Source organism: Salmo salar, chromosome 11, assembly GCF_965601325.2.
Source record: "Salmo salar chromosome 11, fSalSal1, whole genome shotgun sequence".
In the NCBI taxonomy this organism is placed as follows: Eukaryota; Metazoa; Chordata; class Actinopteri; order Salmoniformes; family Salmonidae; genus Salmo; species Salmo salar.
The window spans coordinates 9,968,410-9,995,244 of record NC_138301.1 but is presented as its reverse complement, the minus strand read 5'-3'; the positions used below and the strand labels follow the sequence as shown (position 1 = coordinate 9,995,244).

General features: G+C 42.3%; 1 protein-coding gene across 1 annotated transcript in view; it reads left to right on the top strand.

Annotated features, from left to right (window-relative positions):
* Positions 1-26,835, top strand: part of LOC106561937 (leucine zipper protein 2) — a 178,259-nt gene that overhangs the window by 123,857 nt on the left and 27,567 nt on the right. Inside the window, exons 7-9 of the mRNA XM_014126368.3 lie at positions 7,068-7,130; positions 22,087-22,161; positions 26,342-26,509. Coding sequence (XP_013981843.1) covers positions 7,068-7,130; positions 22,087-22,161; positions 26,342-26,509 — 306 coding nt within the window. The remainder of the gene's footprint in view (positions 1-7,067; positions 7,131-22,086; positions 22,162-26,341; positions 26,510-26,835) is intronic.

The following is a 26,835-nucleotide window of genomic DNA, read 5'->3' as shown; positions in this document are numbered from 1 at the left end:
CCCAAACTGTTGCCACAAAGTTGGAAGCACAGAATCGTCTAGAATGTTATTGTATGCTGTAGAGTTAAGATTTCCCTTCACATGTGGCAGGGCTTGCAAACTATTACGGACTAGAAAGGGAAAATCAGCTGAGCGCTGCCCAGTGACGCAAGCCTACCAGACGGGCTAAATTACTTTTATGCTCGCTTCGAGGCAAGCAACACTGAAGCATGCATGAGAGCACCAGCTGTTCCGGACAACTGTGTGATCACGCTCCCTGTAACCAATGTGAGCAAGACCTTTAAATAGGTCAACATTCACAAGGCCGCGGGGCCAGACGGATTACCAGGACGTGTACTCAGAGCATGCACAGACTAACTGGCAAGTGTCTTCATTGACATTTTCAACCACTCCCTGACTGGGTCTGTAATACCTATATGTATCTAGTAGACCACCATAGCCTTTGTGCCGATGAACGCCAAGGTAACCTGCCTAAATGACTACTGCCCCGTAGCACTCACATCTGTAGCCATGAAGTGCTTTGTAAGGCTGATCATGGCTGACATCAACACCATTATCCCAGAAGTTCTAGACCCACTCCAATTTGCATACTGCCCTAGCAGATCCACAGATGATGCAATCTCTATTGCACTCCACACTTCCCTTTCCCACCTGGACAAAAGGAACACCTATGTGAGAATGCTATTCATTGACTAAAGCTCAGCGTTCAACACCATAGAGCCCTCAAAGCTCATCAATAAGCTAAGGACCCTGGGACTAAACACCTCCCTCTGCGACTGGATCCTGGACTTCCCGGCGGGCCGCACCCAGTTGGTATTGTTAGGCAACAACACATCTGCCACGCTGATAATCAACATGGGGGCCCCTCAGGGGTGCGTGCTTAGTCCCCTCCTGTACTCCCTGTTCACCCACGACTGCGTGGCCAAGCACGACACAACGGTGGTAGACTTGATCACCAACAACGATGAGACAGCCTATAGAGAGGAGGTCAGAGACCTGGCAGTGTGGTGGCAGGACAACAACCCCTCGCTCAACGTGAGCAAGACAAAGGAGCTAATTGTCAACTACAGGAAAAGGAGGGCCGAGCACGGCCTCATTCACATCGACAGGCCTGTAGTTGGAACAGGTCGAGAGCTACAAGTTCCTTCGGGTCCACATCGCTAACAAACTATCATGCTCCAAACACACCAAGACAGTCGTGAAGAGGGCACGACAGCGCTTATTCTCCCTCAGGTGACTGAAAAGATTTAGCATGCACTTCGACATGTTACAAAATGGGTTAACAACATTGGTTGTTAATAACGATCACTCAAGTCTAAGACCAGTGAAAAGTAAACTGTGCTTGGGTTACCATTTAAACTCACTTTTGACACTCAGTGCCCAGTTTATTCTAGTCGAAACAAACTTGAAGAGCTTAAACAAACTGCCAAAACATGAAACGCTAAGGGACAGATCAACATTTATTGGGGGGGAGGAACTGGTCCAACTCAAGGTGTCATAAAAAAAATTGCGCCCCTCTCCCCAAAGTAATTTTTTTTTCACACTACCCTCCCCTTGTACTGTCAAATAAATTGAAATTCCTCACCCCTCATAGAATTAACTCTAAATAATGTTTACGATCACAAATAACAGTAATTGTGACCCTGTGTTTATAGACATGGATATAGACTTTGCCACATCAGCATGATTTTGTGGCACATTCGATGCCATAGAGGGCTACTGGCCAGAAGGTTGATGGTTCGCCGACCACCACAGACGAGCTCACTCTCCCTGCCTGTTTCATTACACTACGATCAGATCCGGCTACAGACAAGGATCAGCAAGGAGGAAATCAGATTTTCAAGATTTTGATGCCATATTTATAATTATATAAAATATAGGCAACAAATTTTCCATCAACAGGTTTCTGTGCAAATGCACCACACAACCAACAAACAAAGCATGCTGACTTTGGGAGCTTCAATATCATGGTTTGCATTTTCAACACCACAATAAATGAAAATCTCGACAAACAGAAAATACATCCCTCCCTACCTTATAGGCTTACCCAGTATTTTAGACTTTTTGGTGTTTTGTAACAGATTACTCTTTGCATTCATCTATTGTCCGTGTGTACAGTTTGGAATGATTGAGTGCTTGATTTGAATTGTCATTTAAAAAAATACACATACAGTTGAAGTCGGAAGTTTACATACACCTTAGCCAAATACATTTAAACTCAGTTTTTCACAATTCCTGACATTTAATCCTAGTAAAAATTCCCTGTCTTAGGTCAGTTAGGATCACCACTTTATTTTAAGAATGTGAAATGTCAGAATAATAGAAGAGAGAATGATTTATTTCAGCTTTTATTTCTTTCATCACATTCCCAGTGGGTCAGAAGTTTACGTACACTCAATTAGTATTTGGTTAAATTGTTTAACTTGGGTCAAACATTTCAGGTAGCCTTCCACAAGCTTCCCACAATAAGTTGGGTGAATTTTGGCCCATTCCTCTTGACAGAGCTGTTGTTACTGAGTTAGGTTTGTAGGCCTCCTTGCTCGCACACGCTTTTTCAGTTCTGCCCACAAATTTTCTTTAGGATTGAGGTCAGTGTTTTGTGATGGCCACTCAAATACCTTGACTTTGTTGTCCTTAAACCATTTTGCCACAACTTTGGAAGTATGCTTGGGGTCATTGTCCATTTGGAAGACCCATTTGCGACCAAGCTTTAACTTCCTGACTGATGTCTTGAGATGTTGCTCCAATATATCCACGTAATTTTCTTTCCTCATGATGCCATCTGTTTTGTGAAGTGCACCAGTCCCTCCTGCAGCAAAGCACCCCCACAGCATGATGCTGCCACCCCCGTGCTTCACGGTTGGGATGGTGTCCTTCGGCTTGCAAGCCTCCCCCTTTTTCCTCCAAACATAACGATGGTCATTATGGCAGTTCTATTTTTGTTTCATCAGACCAGAGGACATTTCTCCAAAAAGTATGACCTTTGTCCCCACGTGCAGTCGCAAACCGTAGTCTGGCTTTTTAATGGCGATTTTGGAGCAGTGGCTTCTTCCTTGCTGAGCGGCCTTTCAGGTTATGTCGATATAGGACTAATTTTACTGTGGATATAAATATAGTCCTGTTGTTCTGGGATTGATTTGCACTTTTCGCACCCAAGTACGTTAATCTCTAGGAGACAGAACGCGTCTCCTTCCTGAGCGGTATGATGGCTGCGTGGTCCCATGGTGTTTATACTTGCGTACTATTGTTTGTACAGATGAATGTGGTACCTTCAGGCATTTGGAAAGAATGAAACAGACTTGTGGAGGTCAATTTTTCTTTTCCTGGGGTCTTGGCTGATTTCTTTTGATTTTCCCATGATGTCAAGCAAAGAGGCACTGAGTTTCAAGGTGGGCCTTGAAATACATCCACAGGTACACCTCCAATTGACTCAAATGATGTCAATTAGCATATCAGAAGCTTGTAATGCCATGACATAATTTTCTGGAATTTTCCAAGCTGTTTAAAGGCACAGTCAACTTCGTGCATATAAACTTCTGACCCACTGGAATTGTGATACAGTGAGTTATAAGTGAAATAATCTGTCTGTAAACAATTGTTGGAAAAATTACTTGTGTCATTCACAAAGTAGATGTCCTAACCGACTTTCCAAAACTATAGTTTGTTAACGAGAAATTTGTGGAGTGGTTGAAAAACGAGTTTTAATGATTCCAACCTACAGTGGGGGGAAAAAGGTATTTGATCCCCTTCTGATTTTGTACGTTTGCCCAATGACAAAGAAAGGATCAGTCTATAATTTTATAGGTTTATTTGAACAGTGAGAGACAGAATAACAACAAAAGTATCCAGAAAAACGCATGTCAAAAATGTTATGAATTGATATGCATTTTAATGAGGGAAATAAGTATTTGACCCCCTCTCAATCAGAAAGATTTCTGGCTCCCAGGTGTCTTTTATACAGGTAACGAGCTGAGATTAGGAGCACACTCTTAAAGGGAGTGCTCCTAACCTCAGCTTGTTACCTGTAAAATAGACACCTGTCCACAGAAGCAATCAATCAATCAGATTCCAAACTCTCCACCATGGCCAAGACCAAAGAGGTCTCCAAGGATGTCAGGGAAAAGATTGTAGACCTACACAAGGCTGGAATGGGCTACAAGACCATCGCCAAGCAGCTTGGTGAGAAGGTGACAACATTTGGTGCGATTATTAGCAAATGGAAGAAACACAAAAGAACTGTCAATATCCCTCGGCCTGGGGCTCCATGCAAGATCTCACCTCGAGGAGTTGCAATGATCATGAGAACGGTGAGGAATCAGCCCAGAACTACACGGGAGGATCTTGTCAATGATCTCAAGGCAGCTGGGACCATAGTCACCAAGAAAACAATTGGTAACACACTATGCCGTGAAGGACTGAAATCCTGCAGCACCCGCAATGTCCCCCTGCTCAAGAATGCATATACATGCCCGTCTGAAATTTGCCAATGAACATCTGAATGACTCAGAGGACAACTGGTGAAAGTGTTGTGGTCAGATGAGACCAAAATGGAGCTCTTTGACATCAACTCAACTCGCCGTGTTTGGAGGAGGAGGAATGCTGCCTATGACCCCAAGAACACCATCTCCACCGTCAAACATGGAGGTGGAAACATTATGCTTTGGGGGTGTTTTTCTGCTAAAGGGACAGGACAACTTCACCGCATCAAAGGGACGATGGACGGGGCCATGTACCGTCAAATCTTGGGTGACAACCTCCTTCCCTCAGCCAGGGCATTGAAAATGGGTCGTGGATGGGTATTCCAGCATGACAATGATCCAAAACACACGGCCAAGGCAACAAAGGAGTGGCTCAAGAAGAAGCACATTAAGGTCCTGGAGTGGCCTAGCCAGTCTCCAGACCTTAATCCCATAGAAAATCTGTGGAGGGAGCGGAAGGTTCGAGTTGCCAAACGTCAGCCTCGAAACCTTAATGACTTGGAGAAGATCTGCAAAGAGGAGTGGGACAAAATCCCTCCTGGGATGTGTGCAAACCTGGTGGCCAACTACAAGAAACGTCTGAACTCTGTGATTGCCAACAAGGGTTTTGCCATCAAGTACTAAGTCATGTTTTGCAGAGGGGTTAAATACTTATTTCCCTCATTAAAATGCAAATCATTTTATAACATTTTTGACATGCGTTTTTCAGGATTATTTTGTTGTTATTCTGTCTCTCACTGTTCAAATAAACCTACTATTAAAATGATAGATGTAATAATTTCTTTGTAAGTGGGCAAACGTACAAAATCAGCAGGGGATCAAATACTTTTGTCCCCCACTGTAAGTGTACGTAAACTTCTAACTGTATACTCAAAGATTTTTTTTAAGTGACCGGGATTACGCAATACAGTCGGGGACTTATTTCCATTGTAGTCCCTACTTTATACATTAATACATATACAATTACATAGATAGAAACATTACAGAGATAGAGATGAAGGAAATGCTCAACCTCCAGATGAGTATGAGGGGAGAGTACAATTCTTACAAGCTTGTTTGGCTGGTAGTTTATCTTTAGATGTTTGGGGCTGCTGGTGAACCATGAAGTGCAAGCATAATCAAAGTGACACTGGACTAGCAAACTTGCCAGAGTCTTTAGGGTGTCTATAGCTAGGTTTCCATCCAATTGGCGCCAGATTTCCATGTGAATATTAAAAAACTGTATGAAAACAATATGCCTTTTCAGAGTTTCCTTTAGGAAAATTTGGCGCCGGACAACATGAGAGGGAAGACTTTAATTTCCCGGACATTTAAGAAACGTAATGGACATCCATATGCATTCAGATCCAACCTGGCACAGCCAGCGCCATCACTAAACAAGGGATGTTGGCCAAATGAGCCACATTTACGTGTCCTTAAAAACAGCCGAAATTACAAAAACACTGTGTAGCATATGCAGAACTTTATCGCCTATATTTTGGGAGGGGTTTAGGCTACTTTCCTAAAACAATAGTTGTCCACCTCACTGTTCAGTTCTCAAAGATTGTAGCACTAAATGTTTGAGGGCATTGCATGCAAAGACCTATAGGCTTAGGTGTTCACTATATGATATTCATATCATAGGCCTGCAGTAGTTTAAGCTGAATAATAGCCACACCATATCAAACCTTCACAAACGTCATCTAAACTTTATGAGAGTAATATCAAAAGTAAGTCAAGCCATTGTTTATAGGGAAAAGATGAGCAGGTGAGTAAAAGTAAACCAGGGGGAAAAATGTATTACCCTTCCCTGTGCCCCCAAAGCAAAAATAAAAGTTTCACTATTTTGGACCACACCTCCCACCAGTAGATTTTGATCTGTCCCATGCCTCATTTCACTCTCACCTTTTTATGTAGTCTTTTAAACTTGGGCTTTTTATGTATTCTTTTAAAATAGGGCTTTCTACCTTTCATGTTATTCACCTTTTGTTTGAAGAAGTTACTTCCCCGGAGGACGAAAACACCTGTTAATAAACTCTTATTAGTGCAAAGGCCCCAAGAGGACTGACTGCATCTCCAGCATCAGGGAACCAACCCCCATGTGCTTCCATGTGCTTACTGATGTGTAACAATAGTACTGTAATGTCAGGGATAGCTGGGCACCGTGTGTGTTTGTGCACACGTGTGCTGCAGTTAAGATCGGAGGCCAGGGAAAGCCATGTATTTTGCAGACTGTCTGAGCTCTGTGTGTGTCTGTATGTGTGAGTGTGTGTCGCCATCGAGATGAGAAGGGAGGGGTGCTACCAGGGAACTAACTGTATGTGTGGTAGAGGTTGTGTGGAGTGGAGTGGAGTGGGAGTGGGAATAGGGCTTTAGACAGTGGGCAAGTAACCAGTGCATGACTGAATAATTGTGTGGGCTTTGCAGTTCACTGAATGGGAGATTTCACATTTTCTTGCTCTCTGTAGGTCCCTCCTTTGAGCCGGAGCTTTGCCCAAGTAACACGCACAAAGGTGTGCTCCGCTGCATCCGGCAAAATCCTTCTACGTGATCTAAAACCAATTTCACTATTTGAATAAGCTAACACATTTTCTTATCTTCTACTTGCAGTCTAAAAAAATCCAGGCTCAACTGAAAGAGCTGCGGTACGGGAAAAAGGATTTAATTTTCAAGGTAAGCGCAAAATGAAAGGGGTTGCTTTATTATGGTACCAGACCAGGAGTAAACAGGTGCTCCAGTCCACCCTGAAAAGATGATCCTACCTGGGGGCACTTGGCTTAATTGAGTCTGCGATTAGTAAGTCCCCACTGGAAGGGATGGCCAGTACACAGAGGACTCACAGGCTTTTGCACAATTGCTTTTCCCTCTTATACTGTAGTCAGTGCAACATGCATTATTCTGTTACCACCCTGGAATGCTTCCTTTGGTTTCATGATGTGTACAGCTTTGGACAGATAACTTGCAGGTTCCAGATCTGTTTGTGCTGTCTTGTCAACTCCTATGGTCATTGACATGCCACACATTATTTACACTGTTGTCACATCCCAAAGTGAATAAGCCCCTTTCCAAAAATAAATCTAATTTGTCATGTGTTGCATCTGTTTCCACAACCAAAAAGTACATTATCCGATGCCAAACCTTTTCTGAGATATTGTTGAAATTTAAGTCAGATCTATGCTGCATTGCCAAATTCCTTGGAAAATAGTATACATAAATCAGTATATGGTGTTAAATATATAAGTGAATCCTTTTGCAATCCATGAAGACCCATTGAGATAAGGGAGACCTGGACAAGACTACAAGCTCTGGTATGATAAACCAACTACAATAAAATGTAACCCCCAGCAGTGAAAAAAATCCCCAGGTCTATCACATAAAGTAAACTATACGCTTACGCACAACTACACATTATAATCCCATTCTAATTGGAAGAATTGACCTTTTTAAGTGTTGAATTTTTTTGTATCTAAGAATTCATGTAATAATCATTGGCATTTACGGGGACATAGGCTGACCTTTCGGTTTTTGTTTGGAGGGCTGGGTCGAGAAATGTCAGTTGACATTTCTGCCACAGTGCCTCCTATTACCATTTCATAAATGCGAGATTTGATCCCTCAGACCTGTCATTTTTTAAGCTCTGTCAGATGGAATAATGACAGTGGCTACAGAAAAGGGCTCAATCCTCCCCGCTGAGTTTAATGCTTCCAATAGCAAATTGTTTGAATATATTGTCCAGTTGGTCCTCTCGACCGTTCAATTTCAATCTCAAGGATGCATGGACTTTTTTGGGGGGATTGTGTCACAGGTTGGAAATCGTTGTCCCCAAATCTCTCGGGGATGCTCATCCAGAACAACCTTGTTTTTCAATCTCCCTGAATTTTTCAACTCTTCAACCTAAAAATTATTATGGGCTTTAGAAAATTAAACGCAGGTGATATAGTAGACAAAAGAGTCTACTTTGATTTAATTCCAGTTTTCAGTTCTTGTTTAGTCAAATGAGGCACAGTGAGCAATCGGAACTGGCAGTGATGTGTAAGACCTGACCAAAGGTATTCACTTCAACGGAAAGTAAGAGGTAGACACTTCACTGACTTCAATGTTTTTTCAGCTTTGCAGTGGTGATGCCGAGGTCAGCTATAAGTTTAATCAATAAATGTAGCCACTGGGTGTGACTGTTATAGAACTGCAGTGATTTTTTGCAGTGAACATAAGGGTTGGGCATTTTTATGTACAAATACAAAAATACTTTATTGCTAATACTTCACATGATTCATATATGATAGCATTTTATTCTAATGGATGAGAAGACACCATTCCAATTTGTGTGGCTCATTTTCCTGGTTTGCTTCCAAGAGTAACACAGCCAACCGGGAACATTCCAGAACATTAGTTAAGATTCTCATTAAGTTCTAGTTAGAGTTTTATCTAACATTAGGATGATAACATCTCAAAACATTCAGAGAGAAACATTCATTAGGTTTCCAGGTAATGTAATAACACAATGTACCAGTAATGTTTTCCCAGCAAACCAAAATTGGTTCAGTGAAATTTCTCAGAACATCCGTTAGGTTTCATGCATGTTAACATTAGAAGCCTCCTCCCTAAGTTTGTTTTATTCACTGCTTTAGCACACTCTGCCAACCCGGATGTCCTAGCCATGTCTGAATCCTGGCTTAGGAAGTCCACCAAAAACTCTGAAATCTTCATCTCTAACTACGTTTTCAGACAAGATAGAACGGCCAAAGGGGGCGGTGTTGCAATCTACTGCAGAGATAGCCTGCAGAGTTCTGTCCTGCTATCCAGGTCTGTACCCAAACAATTTGAACTTCTACTTTTAAAAATCCATCTCTCTAAAAACAAGTCTCTTACCGTTGCCGCCTGCTATAGACCACCCTCGGCCCCCAGCTGTGCTCTGGACACCATATGTGAACTGATTGCCCCCCATCTATCTTCAGAGCTCGTGCTACTAGGTGACCTAAACTGGGACATGCTTAACACCCCAGCCATCCTACAATCCAAGCTTGACGCCCTCAATCTCACACAAATTATTAATGAACCCACCAGGTACCACCCCAAAGCCGTAAACATTGGCACCCTCATAGATATCATCCTAACCAACTTGCCCTCTAAATACACCTCTGCTGTTTTCAACCAAGATCTCAGCGATCACTGCCTCATTGCCTGCATCCGTAATGGGTCTACGGTCAAACGACCTCCACTCATCACTGTCAAACGCTCCCTGAAACATTTCAGCGAGCAAGCCTTTCTAATCGACCTCGCCCTGGTATCCTGAAAGGATATTGACCTCATCCCGTCAGTAGAGGATGCCTGGTTGTTTAAAAAAAATGCCTTCCTCACCATCTTAAATAAGCATGCCCCATTCAAGAACCATGAACAGATATAGCCCTTGGTTCTCCCCAGACCTGACTGCCCTTAACCAACACAAAAACATCCTATGGCGTTCTGCATTAGCATCAAACAGCCCCCGTGATATGCAACTTTTCAGGGAAGTTAGAAACCAATATACACAGGCAGTTAGAAATGCTAAGGCTAGCTTTTTCAAGCAGAAATTTGCTTCCTGCAACACAAATTAAAAAAAGTTCTGGGACATTGTAAAGTCCATGGAGAATAAGAACACCTCCTCCCAACTGCCCACTGCACTGAGGATAGGAAACTCTGTCACCACCGATAAACCCACTATAATTGAGAATTTCAATAAGCATTTTTCTACGGCTGGCCATGCTTTCCACCTGGCTACCTCTACTGCAGTCAACAGCACTGCACCCCCCAGAGCTACTCGCCCAAGCCTTCCCCATTTCTCCTTCTCCCAAATCCATTCAGCTGATGTTCTGAAAGAGCTGCAAAATCTGGACCCCTACAAATCAGCCGGGCTAGACAATCTGGACCCTTTCTTTCTAAAATGATCTGCCAAAATTATTGCAACCCCTATTACTAGCCTGTTCAACCTCTCTTTCGTGTCATCTGAGATTCCCATAGATTGGAAAGCAGCTGCTGTCATCCCCCTCTTCAAAGGAGGGCACACTCTTGACCCAAATTGCTATAGACCTATATCCATCCTACCCTGCCTTTCTAAGGTCTTCGAAAGCCAAGTCAACAAACAGATTACCGACCATTTCGAATCCCACCGCACCTTCTCCGCTATGCAATCTGGTTTCAGAGCTGGTCAAGGGTGCACCTCAGCCACGCTCAAGGTCCTAAACGATATCGTAACCGCCATCGATAAGAAACAATACTGTGCTGCCGTTTTCATTGACCTGGCCAAAGCTTTCGACTCTGTCAATCACCACATTCTCATCGGCAGGCTCAATTTCTCTAATGATTGCATCGCCTGGTTCACCAACTACTTCTCTGATAGAGTTCAGTGTGTCAAATCGGAGGGCCTGTTGTCCGGACCTCTGGCAGTCTCTATGGGGGTGCCACAGGGTTCAATTCTTGGGCCAACTCTTTTCTCTGTATACATCAATGATGTCGCTCTTGCTGCTGGTGAGTCTCTGATCCACCTCTACGCAGACGACACCATTCTGTATACTTCTGGCCCTTCTTTGGACACTGTGTTAACAACCCTCCAGACAAGCTTCAATGCCATACAACTCTCCTTCCGTGGCCTCCAACTGCTCCTAAATACAAGTAAAACTAAATGCATGCTCTTCAACCGATCGCTGCCTGCACCTGCCCGCCTGTCCTGCATCACTACTCTGGACGGTTCTGACTTAGAATATGTGGACAACTACAAATACCTAGGTGTCTGGTTAGACTGTAAACTCTCCTTCCAGACTCACATCAAACATCTCCAATCCAAAGTTAAATCAAGAATTGGCTTCCTATTTCGCAACAAAGCATCCTTCACTCATGCTGCCAAACATATCCTCGTAAAACTGACCATCCTACCGATCCTCGACTTTGGCGATGTCATTTACAAAATAGCCTCCAATACCCTACTCAACAAACTGGATGCAGTCTATCACAGTGCCATCTGTTTTGTCACCAAAGCCCCATATACTACCCACCACTGCGACCTGTACGCTCTCGTTGGCTGGCCTTCGCTTCATAATCATCGCCAAACCCACTGGCTCCAGGTCATCTACAAGACCCTGCTAGGTAAAGTCCCCCCTTATCTCCGCTCACTGGTCACCATAGCAGCACCCACCTGTAGCACGCGCTCCAGCAGGTATATCTCTCTGGTCACCCCCAAAGCCAATTCCTCTTTTGGCCGTCTCTCTTTCCAGTTCTCTGCTGCCAATGACTGGAACGAACTACAAAAATCTCTGAAACTGGAAACACTTATCTCCCTCACTAGCTTTAAGCACTAGCTGTCAGAGCAGCTCACAGATCACTGCACCTGTACATAGCCCATCTATAATTTAGCCCAAACAACTACCTCTTCCCCTACTGTATTTATTTATTGTATTTATTTTATTTATTTTATTTTGCTCCTTTGCACCCCATTATCTCTATTTCTACTTTGCACTTTCTTCTACTACAAATCTACCATTCCAGTGTTTTACTTGCTATATTGTATTTACTTTGCCACCATGGACTTTTTTTGCCTTTACCTCCCTTATCTCACCTCATTTGCTCACATTGTACATAGACTTATTTTTCTACTGTATTATTGACTGTATATTTGTTTTACTCCATGTGTAACTCTGTGTTGTTGTATGTTGTCGAACCGCTTTACTTTATCTTGGCCAGGTCGCAATTGTAAATGACAACTTGTTCTCAACTTGCCTACCTGGTTAAATAAAGGTGAAATAAATAAAAGAAAAAGGTCGCGGCAAATGTTCTCATAACACAAAAACTGTCCATTCTTGGTGATGATTATAGCATGTTTGTATAAAACATTTGCCTGATGTTGCAAGAACGTTCCTATAAGACATTTAATGTGCTCTTTAAAGGTTCCTAAAATGTTTCATTAGGTTGTTGGAACAGTCTGGTGAGAACATTGTGGGGACATCACAAAAGATATGTTCCCAAAACACAAAAACGGGCCAGTTATGCGGATGATTCTACAATGTTTATTTTGGGTGCAAAAAACATTCACTTGGTGTTACAAGAGCTTTTCCAGGACACATTTCATCTGTTCTTTAGCACTAGAACTGCTAAAGCAGTCATTTTAACTGCTCATGAATTTAAAAAATGTATTCATCTTCCATTACATGCCCTCTGTTCTTGATATTTCCAAATAAGTCTATATAACACACTGTCGGTGTTAGAATCTTAATATCACAAACAGAACTGGAATTCTAACCAGTTTTAGGAGGGCATGTTATGTTTTGAATGGTTTTCCCCCATTGCCCCTTCTCCTTCGACAGTTGAAAGTGCAGTGCCCAGCTGATAATCACCCCGATACTTGCCTCGAAACTGAACCTAAATCAAAACTAATTTCACACATACACTGAGTATACAAAACATTAAGAACACCTGCTCTTTTAATGACATAGACTGACCAGGTGAAAGCTATGATCCCTTATTGATGTCACTTGTTAAATCCACGTCAATCAGTGTAGATGAAGGAGAGGAGACAGGTTAAAGACGTATTTTTAAGTCTTGAGATATTGAAACATGGATTGTGTATGTGTGCCAGAGAGTGAATGGGCAAGACAAAAGATTTAAGTGCCTTTGAACGGGGTATGGTAGTAGGTGCCAAGTGAACCGGTTAAAGTCAAGAACCGTAACGCTGCTGGGTTTTTCACACTCAACAGTTTCCCGTGTGTATCAAGAATGCTCCACCACCCAAATGGGGGGGGGGGGGGGGGGGGGGTGTGTGTATGTACCCTATATCAGTCCACAGAATCCAAACAGTCTTATCAGTCTACTCTAGCCTACTTGGTGTAGGCTAGGCTACAGTGAGAGTGTGCGTAATTGTACATGCTGAATGACTTTCAATATATGGGAAAAGATCCACATCGGGCAGCGACTGTTGGAGAATGTGGTGATGAAGCTTGTGGAACCTTACATTGTCACCATGGAAATGTCACCATGGACAATTTCTTGGTGCCGGCCATGAACAAAGTGAGTTGGGAGCTCCCTCCCTCTGCGCAAAATAAGGCACCTGCACAGCAGTTGTGCAGCCGTGCTGAAGAATGACAAGGTGATGGAAACAATAAATAGAAAACTGGATACTATTACACACTACAACCAAACAGATGTACTGTATGTCAAAGTGGGTCAAGCATGTGAAAGGTACGAAGATTTGTGTCAACTGTTAGGACAAGGGATAACAGCTAAATGAAATCCAACATTGCATGAAGATGCACACAGTGTGAACACGATCTGACAATAACTGACTATTGTATGAGATAACAATAATGGGCATATCGACACATGAATTATAATGCCATTATTGCTTTTGTGATGATTTTCACTATTTATCAAGGCAACTTGTCATTCACAATGATGTTTAGGCTACTGATGTTTTCATCATTTGGCCACGCATCTTGCTGACCCTGCGTCTTGGTGGTTAGGGTATTTGTTTTATTTTGTCATTATAGAAAGAAGCTGTTACTGTGTTCCAACACATACAGTGTATGTGTATTCATACCCCTTGACTTATTCCACATTTTGTTGTATTACAGCCTGAATTCAACATTGATTAAATATATTATTTTTTTCCCCCCATCTACACACATTACCCCATAATGACACAGTCAAAACATGTTTTTGGACATTATCTCATTTACATAAGTATTCACTTCCCCTTGCTGTGACACTCCAAATTGAGTTCAGATGCATCCAATTTCCTTTGATCATCCTTGAGATGTTACCACAACTTGATTGGAGTCCACCTGTGGCCAATTCAATTGTTTGGACATGATTTAGAAAGAAACACACCTGTCTATATAAGGTCCCACAGTTGACAGTGCACTTTAGAGCAGAAACTATACCACGAAGTCCAAGGAACTGTCCGTAGATCTCTGAGATATAATTGTAATGAGACATATATCTGGGGAAGGTTATAAAACAATTTCTAGAGTGTTGAAAGTTTCCAAGAGCACAGTGGTCTCCAACATTGGGAAATGGAATAAATATGGAGCAATGAGATGACCAAGAACCCAATGACCACTCTGACAGACTTCCTTGGCTGAGATGAGAGAACCTGCCACAGGGACAACAGTCTCTACAGCACTTCACCAATCTGTGCTTTATGGGAGAGTGGCCAGACATAAGCCACTCCTGAGAAAAAGGCACATGACAGCACGCCTGGAGTTTGCAAAAAGGCACGTGAAAGACTCTGAGAGCATAAGGCAAAAGATTCTATGGTCTGATGAGACAAACATTGAGGTCTTTGGCCTAAATGCAAAGTGCTATGTCTGGAGAAAACCAGGCACAGCTCATCACCTGTCTAACACCATCCCTACCGTGAAGCATGTTGGTGGCTAGGGCTGTTGGGGTCACCGTATTACTGCCACACCAGTAGTCATGAGTCATGACCGCAGTAAAATTCCACGTGACCATTGACAACGGTAATCTCCTCTTATGCACCGTTGGTAGTACCCAACTCACTAACGACCATCATGTCGCTAATGGCCTGGTACTCAGGGCTCTAGTGTCTCTATAACCACTCTGATATCAATGCAAATGCTATAGAAAATCACATCAGACACTTATCATCAAAACTGTAGCTGCTTTTAAAACTCACTTCACTTTGATTGATGAATTTGAAGAAAGAAGTTCAATAACAGGTTGAAACTGAGTGAAAAACATGGTCGTTTGGGATGTTGTTTCAAAGCCTAACACATCGAAATGGACAGCGCTTTCTAAGGGGATGATTCATTCAAAACCCTCATGCATATTAGAGCTTATGCATAGCATCGGCCTATATATGAGTCCAAGCCCGACGATGGTGCTTTTAAACAATACATAGCCTACTTATATTATGCATGGCAGAAAAACATTTAAAAACAACTGATTTAAGATGTCTTTGGTACGGATTTGGTCTAGCCTTTACTCCAAAATGAAACAAATTCTAGTAATGACCTTTGAGTGTGGACTGTATTATTAGGCATATTTATGGACTCGTTACCTTATGCTATGCTTCAAACGTTCTATCCATGAGTCTGGGAGAGAAGGTATAGGTCTAGGCAATGCTGTTGGTTCATTGATTGTGCAGCTTCTATGTCTTACAGAGTTAGCCTACAATTATAGTGAGTTTGTATTTGATTTTGAATAGCCTAGTAATAGTGTTTTTAAAAAAAATATATTTTCATAGTTAATAGGCTGACATGACCTTTAGCTGCAGAATATCTCACCACCGTGCATTTCCATCTTCTCCCCTCCCTCCTTCATTCCTTTCCAGAGAGATGGGCTGTCAACAGTTAAATAAAATATGTTTAGTTGTGAAAACATGTTACTATTGATGTTCCCAAACAGATTTAACTTGGTTTCCCAAATGAAGCACTGGATAGCTGCAGGAACAGGGTTGGAGAGCCCATGGCATATGAATGGCTGCATGCTCCTCAAACAGCGGTTGATGTGTGGAGTGAAATAACCTGAGTAGCCTACCTGCATGAATGAAAAAAGAACTGGCGGGAAAGTGGGCTCCGTTCGCTATTCGGGTGCATATGGATGACATGTCTTCTTTTCCCCCTGCTCCTGTTCCTGACAATTTGATAATAGGCCATTCTAAATCAAAACTAATTTGACATCTTAGTAAAGACAAGATTACATTGAGAATAGTCTGATGGGTGAAAAATATGATCACTTGATGAGAGAACAGCATGTGCAGTCTGAGGCAAGGAACAGAGCGCAAGCTTTTTTTTGTGACTTTCTCAAATCATCGAAAGCCTATAGTCGCATCACGCAGCCCCATATTTGTTTGGATTTGTACAACATTCTAAGGCTTGTATCATTCACAATTAACGTGGTCAAATAACTCTAAATCTAGCATATAGGACCGGTTTCAAATGATCACTTTTATGCTCCAACATAGCCACTTCACATGCACACGCGCTCCAGGATGGGAAAAATATCCTTTCTATTTTATGCACTTAAGTTAAATGATATTCTTCATACTATAAAATCATCTAATATAAAATAATGGCATGGGATTTATAAGAATATCTTGTCTGCTAAATGAACAAGCCTCCAGCCTATGGCATGACGCAAAGCCAAATAACATACAGTAGGCCAACTCATATTCTGTGCTTCTGAAATACATTTTCTTCATACAGTATCATAATATTTCTTTAGACCTGCCTAAAATAAATAATGGATTTATTATTATTATTATACTTTTTTTAAATGACAATGTTGCAAAGGCACGCATCACTGGCTTGTGTATCCTGAAGATGCCAGGTTTTTTTCCTGCCTGGATATCTCTGGATATACTGTAACTTATTTTAATGCCTGTGATGGCTAGATAAATGTGCGTGCTCTTCCAATCCTGGCAGGGAAGCCATGACCTTAAAGCTCTCTATAATACATTAAGTGGTGGCATGTAGAAGACTTTCCCTTTTGTGACTTCTTTTATAGACACAATTCAATATATATGGGTCACTTTGCCCGTATAATCTTCAGAGCACTCTCGAATGATGACAGTTATTGTAATGGTTCTACTCTCCACCGTATGTACCCCACACCGTTATTGTATATTCCCCACGGAAACAAACTGGGAGCCTTCGGTGGCAGTTCTTCAGTGGTCAATTCTTCCAAAGAGGCAAATTCAACACTCAATAGTCTTTAATGCATCTCCCTGCACTCATGTTATTCTCCAATAAAAGAACATATGACATTTTCAAATTGCGCCTGTATAGCCCGCTTAAAAAGGAACAAAGCCTTCATTGCATACAGTATACAGCTGAGATGTTTACAGCATGAAAATAACCCCACTTGTTATTGACTAGCAATGTTTGATCATTTTTTCTGTTCAATTACCTCGAAAAGGACCGCTTTGAATCGTTTGTAAGAAACTTCAGTATCCAGCATCTTCTTCAGAGTAATTTAGTGTAGGGAGCAATGACTACCTCTGCCTTTTCAATCGTCATTTGATATGAGGAAATTATATACTAGCCTTTATGCCTGTGATACTTTGGAACAATCTTTGAACTTTGAAACAATATTCATAAGCTAGGAATGTTAAGAATGGTCCATGGGGATCTAAAGAATAATCCTGTCATATTGTTTATTATTTTCAAATCAAATCACATTTTATTTGTCACATGCACAGAATACAACAGGTGAAGACCTTACAGTGAAATGCTTACTTACAAGCCCTTAACCAACAATGCAGTTCTAAGAAAAGTAAGTAAAAAATAGATAAGTAAAACGATAAAATAAAAGTAACAAATAATTAAAGAGCAGCAGTAAAATAACAATAGCGAGATTATATACAGGGGGTACCGGTACAGAGTCAATGTGCAGGAGCACCAGTTAGTCAAGGTAATTGAGGTAATATGTACATGTAGGTACAGTAGAGTTAAAGTGACTGTGCATAGGTAATAAACAGAGAGTTAAACAGAGAGTAGCAGCAACGTAAAAGAGGGGTCTGGGTAGCCCTTTGATTAGCTGTTCAGGAGTCTTATGGTTTTGGGGGTAGAAGCTGTTAAGAAGCCTTTTGGACCTAGACTTGGCGCTCTGGTGCCGTGTGGTAGAAGAGAGAACTGTCTGTGACTAGGGTGGCTGGAGTCTTTGACAATTTTTAGGACCTTCCTCTGACACCGCCTGGTATAGAGGTCCTGGATGGCGGGAAGCTTGGCCCCAGTGATGACTGGGCCATACACACTACCCTCTGTAGTGCCTTGCTGTTGGAGGCCGAGCAGTTGCCATACCAGGCAGTGATGCAACCAGTCAGTATGCTCTCGATGGTACAGCTGTAGAACCTTTTGAGGATCTGAAGGCCAATGCCAAATCTTTTAAGTCTCCTGAGGAGGAATAGACTTTGTCATGCCCTCTTCATGACTGTCTTGGTGTGCTTGGACCATAATAGTTTGTTGGTGATGTGGACACCAAGGAACTTGAAGCTCTCAACCTGCTCCACTACAGCCCCGTCGATGAGAATGGGGGCGTGCTCGCTCCTCCTTTTCCTGTAGTCCACAATCATCTCCTTTGTCTTGATCACGTTGAGGGAGAGGTTGTTACCTTGGCACCACACGGCCAGGTCTCTGACCTCTTCCCTATTGGTTGTCTCATCGTTGTTGGTGATCAGGCCTACCACTGTTGTGTCATCTGCAAACTTGATGATGGTGTTGGAGTTGTGCCTGGGAATGCAGTCATGAGTGAACAGGGAGGACAGGAGGAGACTGAGCACACACCCCTGAGGGGCCCCTGTGTTGAGGATCAGAGTGGCGGATGTGTTGTTACCTACCCTTACCACCTGGGGGCGGCCGTCAGGAAGTCCAGGATCCAGTTGCAGAGGGAGGTGTTTAGTCCCAGGTTCCTTAGCATAGCGATGAGCTTTGAGGGCACTATGGTGTTGAAAGCTGAACTGTAATCAATGAATAGTATTCTCACACAGGTGTTCCTTTTGTCCAGGTGGGAAAAGGCAGTGTTGAGTGCAATAGAGATTGCATCATCTGTGGATCTGTTGGGGCAGTATGCAAATTGGAGATGGTCTAGGGTTTCTGGGATAATGGTGTTGGTGTGAGCCATGACCAGCCTTTCAAAGCCCTTCATGGCTACAGACGTGAGTGCTACGGGTCGGTAGTCATTTAGGCAGGTTACCTTAGTGTTCTTGGGCACAGGGACTATGGTGTTCTGCTTGATTCCTTGGTTTCAGTGTAAACGGTTCATTCTGAATCACAGTTCTGCCCATGACTGTGCTCTGCAAGAAATCCACTGCAATAACAAAACAAAACTTCTGCAATGCCTCATTCAAAAAGCTGACTTGTTGCATTGCTACATCTCAGTGATGCCTTCAATGGCACAACAGTTAATGTCCTTGCTCACTCACTGAAACCTGGAGGCAACTTGACAATAGTACAGCCACACAGAGATTTTGTTTACTCCAAAAATGTATTTAGTCAATAGTTTTTCTGTTGACGGATGATGGACAACAGAGATGCTTGCCTGTCAAAAAAACTGCCAAGATGTCCGCCTTTGTACGTTTGCAACTTGTACTGAAAAGTTTGAGATGAGTTGAGTTTTTGACGGACAAAAACGGATAATGATGAATGCGTATGTGTATGTTATATGTCTTTTTGTGGCCTCAGCCTGAGTGTACTTGCTCTGTTTTCTTACCATGTGAAGACAAATAAAAAATAGGACTACTTCTTCTTTTTGATCAGATCAATTGGGTGATTTCAGCAGCACTCTGAATTTGAGTATTTCACTTTTACACAATGTTACTGATGTGACACCCAACATGTAAATGTACTACAAAGGAGGGTGTAAACCAATCTTGTCACAAAATCAACACAACACAGGTGCATTCACACAGGTGAAGTTCAAAGCGCCTTTACAATGCCAATGACAGTTGAAACATGAAATCAGGTGTAAGCATTTCTGTATGATCTAAGAGCAGGAAAATACAGGATACATTCAGACACTAGACAACTCAGAAAGGTCACACAGTCTTAAAAAAAATTGCTATCTGGAACCTTAAAGGGTTCTTTGGCTGTCCCCAAAAGGAGAGCCCTTTGAAAACCCCTTTTTGGTTCCAGGTAGAACCCTTTTGGGTTCCATGTAGAACCTTTTCCACAGAAAGTTATTTTTTCTAAGATTCTAGAGAAGAGGAGGGGAAGATAAGAAACAACATGTTCTACAACAGTATGGTGGACATATTAAAAACTTCTTAGGGATTGGTGTCCCGTCAATGGGACAGTTGTAAATCATGCAGCGCCTTGTGTCACGATCGCAGATTTTAGAGAAACAACAAATGTCGGTACATATAAGTGAATTATATCGGCTGAAAGCTTAAATTCTTGTTAATATAACTGCACTGTCCAATTTACAGTAGCTATTACAGCGAAAAAAAATGTCATGCTATTGTTTGAGGAGAGCGATGACGCAACCGGTCAGGATGCTCTCGATGGTGCAGCTGTAGAACCTTTTGAGGATCTGGGGACCCATGCCAAAGCTTTTCAGTCTCCTGAGGGAAGGGGAAGATACATAACGTTATGCATCCAAGACGAACTGAAATATTATCAGAAGCACGTTGGATCGTTTTCACAGCCTTCATTTCCTTAAAATCAAAAGCAGTTAAACTGATGTCCTTTTGCGTGGGAATATTCATTCCCGTGTTAAGATTTTCTCCCCGGTCCCTAAACGTCTAGCGAGGCCAAGTTGAGTAATAAGTAGCCACCGAAATGTCTGAAATTATAAGCAGAAACATAACTACGTAGGCTTTAAAAAAAAAATCCTGCACCCCATGAAAAAAATCTTTACACCGTCCCTGGACATATTAGGACATTTTCGATTAGAGTCTGATGTAGCATGTATGTGCTAATGTACACCATGCAACACTCCACATAATAGCCATAGGTCTTACGTGAACTGACACCCTCACATATAGTCTCCTACACATATTCATGGTCGAACATTTAGACCTGAGGTTTTTCCATGCCAGAAGACGTTGACCTTGTAATTTGTGAACGTACGCCTGTACAGTATATAATTCGGAGAGCCCTGTAAAAGGCGCGCTATAAACTTTCACAATGTGTAGTTCATCACCAGGGCTGTTTTACACACCCTCTGTAAATCCCCTCCTATTAAGCATGTCCTCCCTCCCTGATTAGTTCCTCAATATTGTAATGAGTCCTTCTAGAATCAATTCATTTGAACTCAGTCAATTCACATAATGAATCCGATGAAATTTGTTCATAGGGCGAATAAAAACAAGCCTTTTTTGAAATGTCCAATTTATGGGTTGAATTTTAATTGAGTTGAGATCGAGCTGACCTCAACCCTGCTCTTGAGCATGCTTGATGGTTTTACCGGTGCCATTTTTTTTTATTGACAAGATCAAACCGTTGGTGAAGAGCCATCATGTTTTAGTCGAGACGGTCTTGATTAAATCTAGGTTAATCCCTTTATTCCCCCTTATCCTCCTATAGTATGTAACCCTGAAGTTTGATCCGTGAAATGTACTGGTCTACACATTGAGACGCTTTTGAGGGGAAGGTGTCTAGCAGTTTATAGCTTGGCTTACAGTTACCACATCGTTTTTTAAAATGTATTTATCGTACAGGGATAAGTCGCGGATATGTATTTATTTTGTTAAAAGCAATCCTAAAAGCCAGACTGTAGGCTACATTTTCATTATGTTGTAATACTGGAACTTGCAATTGCAGAAATATTCTGTCTTTTCATGGATTGTAAAAAGGTTGTTTGGTGATATATCAGTCGATTAAAGTAAAACTCATTATCCCAATTCACCTTATTGCTCAAACAGTTTGGTATGTACTGTAATTGAGCCATGTTCAATCAAATCTTCTTGATTCTGTCATGTTTTTATTGTAGGCTTTTGGGGTAATAGCTTTGAGAGGAACACAATCACTTGGATTTCAGCCAAAAGTGATGAACCCATGCAGAGCAAGTCTTAGTAAGCGCCTCCGACTGAAGCGGCCGCATAACCTATATTTAGTAGTCAAGACACGGTAGGTTAGGAAATTGCTGTGTTTGCAAGAGTACAAGAGTTCAACTGTTTTAGCTCAAGTATCTTGTCTTTCCGCAGGGACAGCAGCTAATGGATCTGGAGCACAAGTTAACCCTTGCCAAAGAAGAGCTGGAAAAGGCCGCACTGGACAAGGTGGATGTCATTAAAATGTTACTTCATTGTAATCCATCACTTTTCAGTCTTTCGCTTTGATATTTGGTCACTTCTTGTTTGTATTGTGTTTCTCCTCTTCATTTCTTCTCGGGGATAATGTTCTCGGTCTAACCTATTGAAATGCTTTGCACTGCCAAACTACACTGCTCAAAAAACAGTAAAATAACACATCCTAGATCTGAATGAATGAAAAAATCTTATGAAATACTTTTTTTCTTTACATAGTTGAATGTTCTGACAACAAAATCACACAAAAATAATCAATGGAAATCCAATTTATCAACCCATGGAGGTCTGGATTTGGAGTCACACTCAAAATTAAAGTGGAAAACCACACTACAGGCTGATCCAACTGTGATGTAATGTCCTTAAAACAAGTCAAAAGGAGGCTCAGTAGTGTGTGTGGCCTCCACGTGCCTGTATGACCTCCCTACAACACCTGGGCATGCTCCTGATGAGGTGGCGGATGGTCTCCTGAGGGATCTCCTCCCAGACCTGGACTAAAGCATCCGCCAACTCCTGGACAGTCTGTGGTGCAACGTGGCGTTGGTGGATGGAGCGAGACATGATGTCCCAGATGTGCTCAATTGGATTCAGGTCTGGGGAACGGGCGGGCCAGTCCATAGCATCAATGCCTCCCTCTTGCAGGAACTGCTGACACACTCCAGCCACATGAGGTCTAGCATTGTCTTGCATTAGGAGGAACCCAGGGCCAACCGCACCAGCATATGGTCTCACAAGGGGTCTGAGGATCTCATCTCGGTACCTAATGGCAGTCAGGCTACCTCTGGCGAGCACATGGAGGGCTGTGCGGCCCCCCCAAAGAAATGCCACCCCACACCATGACTGACCCACTGCCAAACCGGTCATGCTGGAGGATATTGCAGGCAGCAGAACGTTCTCCACTGCATCTCTAGACTCTGTCACGTCTGTCACATGTGCTCAGTGTGAACCTGCTTTCATCTGTGAAGAGCACAGGGCGCCAGTGGCGAATTTGCCAATCTTGGTGTTCTCTGGCAAATGCCAAATGTCCTGCACGGTGTTGGGCTGTAAGCACAACCCCCACCTGTGGACGTCGGGCCCTCATACCACCCTCATGGGTGGTATGAGCAGACACATGCACATTTGTGGCCTGCTGTTGGTCATTTTCCAGGGCTCTGGCAGTGCTCCTCCTGCTCCTCCTTGCACAAAGGCGGAGGTAGCGGTCCTGCTGCTGGGTTGTTGCCCTCCTACGGCCTCCTCCACGTCTCCTGATGTACTGGCCTGTCTCCTGGTAGCGCCTCCATGCTCTGGACACTACGCTGACAGACACAGCAAACCTTCTTGCCACAGCTCGCATTGATGTGCCATCCTGGATGAGCTGCACTACCTGAGCCACTTGTGTGGGTTGTAGACTCCGTCTCATGCTACCACTAGAGTGAAAGCACCGCCAGCATTCAAAAGTGACCAAAACATCAGCCAGGAAGCATAGGAACTGAGAAGTGGTCTGTGGTCACCACCTGCAGAACCACTCCTTTATTGGGGGTGTCTTGCTAATTGCCTATAATTTCCACCTGTTATCTATTCCATTTGCACAACAGCATATGAAATTTATTGTCAATCAGTGTTGCTTCCTAAGTGGACAGTTTGATTTCACAGAAGTGTGATTGACTTGGAGTTACATTGTGTTGTTTAAGTGTTCCCTTTATTTTTTTGAGCATTATATTTTAAGTGTAGCTTTTTACTCCTAAGTTACTAAATGAATAAATGGATGGCATTTACGCTTGTGCCCTACAGTTTTCGTGGCTCTATTTATATTTATGGATGCTTCGGAGAAGGAGTTTCATTGTGCTATTCTACAGTTGGTGTAGGGATGAATGCATAATTGTGGAATGGCTGGTGAAAAGGCTCCTAAACAGCGTCTACCCCCAAGTCATAAGACTTCTGAACAGTTAATCAAATGGCCAGACTATTTATATTGTTCCCCTTTATTATTTATTTTTACCTCTTTATTTTATTGCACTGACGTCTCTTGCACTGGCTCTATGCACACTCACTAGACTCTACTCACACATACTACACTGACACTCCAACACACACTACATACGCTAACACACACATGCATATTGAAGCCACACACTTTCACAGTCTTCACACACACACCTCTGCTACTCTGTTTATTATATATCCTGTTTGCCTACAGTTGAAGTTGGAAGTTTACATACACTTAGGTTGGAGTCATTAAAACTTGTTTTTCAACCACTCCACAAATTTCTTGTTAGCAAACTATAGTTTTGGCAAGTCGGTTAGGACATCTACTTTGTGCATGACACAAGTACATTTTCCAACAATTGTTTACAGACAGATTATTTCACTGTATCACAATTCCAGTGGGTCAGAGGTTTACATACACAAAGTTGACTGTGCCTTTAAACAGCTATGAAAATTCCAGAAAATTATGTCATGGCTTTAGAAGCTTATGATAGGCTACTTGACATCATTTGAGTCATTTGGAGGTGTACCTGTAGATATATTTCAAAGCCAACCTTCAAACTTAGTGCATCTTTGCTTGATATCATGGTAAAATCAAAAGAAATCAGCCAAGACCTCAGAAAACAATTGTAGACCTCCACGAGTCTGGTTCATCCTTGGGAGGAATTTCCAAATGCCTGAAGGTACCACATTCATCTGTACAAACAATAGTACGCAAGTATAAACACCATGGGACCACGCAGCCGTCATATCGCTCAGGAAGGAGACGCATTCGGTCTCCTAGAGATGAACGTACTTGGTGCAAAAAGTGCTAATCAATCCCAGAACAACAGCAAAGGACCTTGTGAAGATGCTGGAGGAAACAGGTACAAAAGTATCTATATCCACAGTAAAACGAGTCCTATATCGACATAACCTGAAATGCCGCTCAGCAAGGCCACTGCTCCAAAACTGCCATTAAAAAAGCCAGACTACAATTTGCGACTGCACATGGAGACAAAGATCGTACTTTTTGGAGATATGTCCTCTGGTCTGATGAAACAAAAATAGAACTGTTTGGCCATAATGACCATTTTTATGTTTGGAGGAAAAAGGGGGATGCTTTCAAGCCGAAGAACACCATCCCAACCGTGAAGCATCATGTTGTGGGGGTGCTTTGCTGCAGGAGGGACTGGTGCACTTCACAAAATAGATGGCATCATGAGGTAGGAAAAATATGTGGATATATTGAAGCAACATCTCAAGACATCAGTCAGGAAGTTTAAAGCTTGGTCGCAAATGGGTCTTCCAAATGGACAATGACCCCAAGCATACTTCCAAAGTTGTGGCAAAATGGCTTAAGGACAACAAAGTCAAGGTATTGGAGTGGCCATCACAAAGCCCTGACCTCAATCCTATAGAAAATTTGTGGGCAGAACTGAAAAAGCGTGCGCGAGCAAGGAGGCCTACAAATCTGACTCAGTTACACCAGCTCTGTCAGGAGGAATGAGCCAAAATTCACCCAACTTACTGTGGGAAGCTTCTGGAAGGCTACCTGAAACGTTTGACCAAAGTTAAACAATTTAAAGGCAAAGCTGCCAAATACCAATTGAGTGTATGTAAACTTCTGAACCACTGGGCATGTGATGAAAGAAATAAAAGCTGAAATAAATCATTCTCTCTACTATTATTCTGACATTTTTCATTCTTAAAATAAAGTGGTGATCCTAACTGACCTAAGACAGGACATTTTTACTTGAATTAAATGTCAGGAATTGTGAAAAACTGAGTTTAAATGGATTTGGCTAAGGTGTATGTAAACTTCCAACTTCAACTGTACATGTACATACTGTATTACCTCAACTACCTCGTATCCTTGCACATTGACTCGGTACTGATACTCCTTGTATATAGCCTCATTATTGTTATTTTATTGTGTTACTATTTCTGTTTTTATTTAGCAAATATTTTTCTTACTTTTTAACTCCATTTTTGGGAATTGGCTCATAAGTTAGCATTTCACGGTAAGGTTGTATTCGGCGCATGTGATCAATAAAATGTAATCAGTGGGTGGATATACAATAATTGGTGTGTAATTGAGGGAATTGTCATATTAATGTAGAAAGGGAAGCCCCAGTGATTGTTATTTACTGTTACATGGATGGATGGTCAAAGACTCATATCTGTTTGCTTCTGTTGCTTGGAACAGGAGTCTCAGTTGAAGGCACTGAAGGACACAGTGCACATCTGCTTCTCTGCTGTTCTGCACAACCAGCCCACCAGCAGCCACAGGTTCCCCGCCACCCCCACCCACTTGTTCAGATACTCCTCACTCGTCAACAGCTCCAGAGTCACCTTTCAGCAGCCACACGCCAAGGTAATGCACATTCTGACCCCATACAACTCCCGCCAGTTGAGAGGAACAGCAATAGGCATAAACATTGAAGCAGATTTTCAGGGTGACAACCACAGAGCATAGTACCCGATTTCTCAATTGAATACGCCCATTGTCACTGTAGAGGAGTTGTTCCGAACGTAATTACTACTAAAGACAATAGTCGGGCAAATAGGATTGCAGAAGTTGTTCAAAATAATAACATGTCCAAATTCAGCAGGCTTTTGTGTAATTTATGTTACTCTGCCAGGAAAATAAGACCCAATTATTTGAAATGTAAGGGTGTGCTATCGGCACTTGTTTTCAAT